At 35.9% G+C, this 1,824-nt stretch overlaps 1 protein-coding gene across 1 annotated transcript; it reads left to right on the plus strand.

The window, feature by feature from the left end:
- On the plus strand, positions 1-1,824 carry LOC123538115 (uncharacterized). Its single transcript, XM_045322081.2, has one exon. The coding sequence runs from the start codon at positions 1-3 to the stop codon at positions 1,822-1,824; it is 1,824 nt and encodes a 607-aa protein (XP_045178016.2).

Below are 1,824 nucleotides of genomic sequence, written 5' to 3' on the forward strand. Positions count from 1 at the left end.
ATGGCAACGTTTAACCCTGAAAACGTTTTAACACAGACGCAGGACTCCGATGAATTACAAGAAATGCATTGTGAGCAATGCGAGAAACATTTCAATAAGAATATAACTGCTGAAGGCTTCTGTGTAGACTGTATGGAATATATGTGTCAAACTTGCTTAAACTACCATAGGATATACATGTCACAACATGCGTTAAAGGATAAAGATAGCATGCCGCAAGATTTCTGTTTTGAAAAATGCACCATACACCAGAACCTACTCATTAAATTCTACTGTTCTGCGTGTAAAATCTTTGCTTGTTCTGAATGCAAGATTAATAGTCACATAAACTGTGAAGACGTCAATCATTTGCCGACCATTGTGTATGGAATTGAACAAAGTGATGAATTACAAGAGTTAACTAAGAATTTGGACAGCATTTCGAGGGAATTAGAGGACACAAAAGTGAAAATTGAGTCAAATATAAAGTTTGTTAGTGTACAGGAAGCCAAAGCAAAATCAACAATAAAAAAACGTAGAGAAGAGGCATTAAGCATTTTTAAAGAACAACAGGGAAGTATAATTCAACGTTTTAATAAGGAAATGTCAGAAACGATAGCAAGATTGCATAAAAAGAGAAAAGATCTTATGAAACAAGCTGCAGAAAAGCAAAGAAATTTTGAAATGAAAATTGACAAGGCAGAAAACGAAGTTACAAGGGAAGCTGGAAACGCTAAAAACGTTGACTTGAAAAGCCTTGAGTCAATACGAAAGAAGAATGAAAGGTTAGTTAGAGATCTGAAAATACAAATGTCAGATCTTACGCAAAATCGAAATTCAGGCCAAAGATGTAAATTGTTTTATACTATGAAAAATATTGAACAAAATATGGATAATTTAAAAATTGGGGTAAATGAGCTGAAAGAAAACAATAAATTGCAGTATTATAGTGTTGAACCTGAGGAAAATACACTGACTGAAGAAGCTATAGAAACTGCACCAAATTTGTTCCTCTGTCGGAAAGTGAGTAAATCGGAAAGAAAGAGAATGGCTACACTCCACTGTGCCTTACAAGTTGAAGGTCTTAGGGGTCGAAGCTTATGCCTGTTGTCAGACAGACAACTCCTTTACACAGATTATAAAGAAGGTGCTCTTCTAGTACTTAACAATGTAACGCACACTAAAAAAACATTTTCAAGAGCAGAACTACCATCTTCTCCATGGGCGATAGCTAAAGTTGAAAACAATAAAATTGCTGTTACTCATCCTCAAGAAGGAATCATCAGGATGGTAACATTTAGTAAATCTGGAGAAGTAATAAAAATTGATAATATAGCATCAGGTAACCATTGCTATGGTATCGCCTACTGTAGTGACAAACTCGTTGTCTCTTATACCGCCAGTCATCCCAGAGTTCAAATATTGGACATGTCTAGTAAAGTACTTAAAACTTTTGATCAAGACAGCAGTGGACAGCCTTTGTTTAAAGATCCTCACTATGTTGCTGTCAGTCCGGAAAATGAAAACATTTATGTATCTGACTGTGTTAATAACACAGTGACAAGTTTGGACTTGGATGGTAAGGTAAAAGCAATCTACAAGGACAATGACCTTAAGGAACCATATCAGCTAACAGTAGACGAGTGTGGCTCAGTGTATGTGTGTGGACAATCATCAAACAATATCCATCAGTTATCATCTAACCTCGCCAAAGTGAACATTCTTCTAGACAAACATCACGGAATAGACCTACCAGTGAGTGTTACTTACTGCCAGAAGAACAACAGGCTATATGTTGGACTATGGAATGGGACAGTTAAAGTGTTTAATTTAACACTTAAGTAA

The sequence above is a fragment of the Mercenaria mercenaria genome, chromosome 18 (genome assembly GCF_021730395.1).
Source record: "Mercenaria mercenaria strain notata chromosome 18, MADL_Memer_1, whole genome shotgun sequence".
Taxonomy (NCBI): Eukaryota; Metazoa; Mollusca; class Bivalvia; order Venerida; family Veneridae; genus Mercenaria; species Mercenaria mercenaria.

Coding starts and splice junctions, on each gene's coding strand:
- LOC123538115 (XM_045322081.2), top strand. CDS start 1: ATGGCAACGTTTAACCCTGAAAACGTTTTAACACAGACGCAGGACTCC.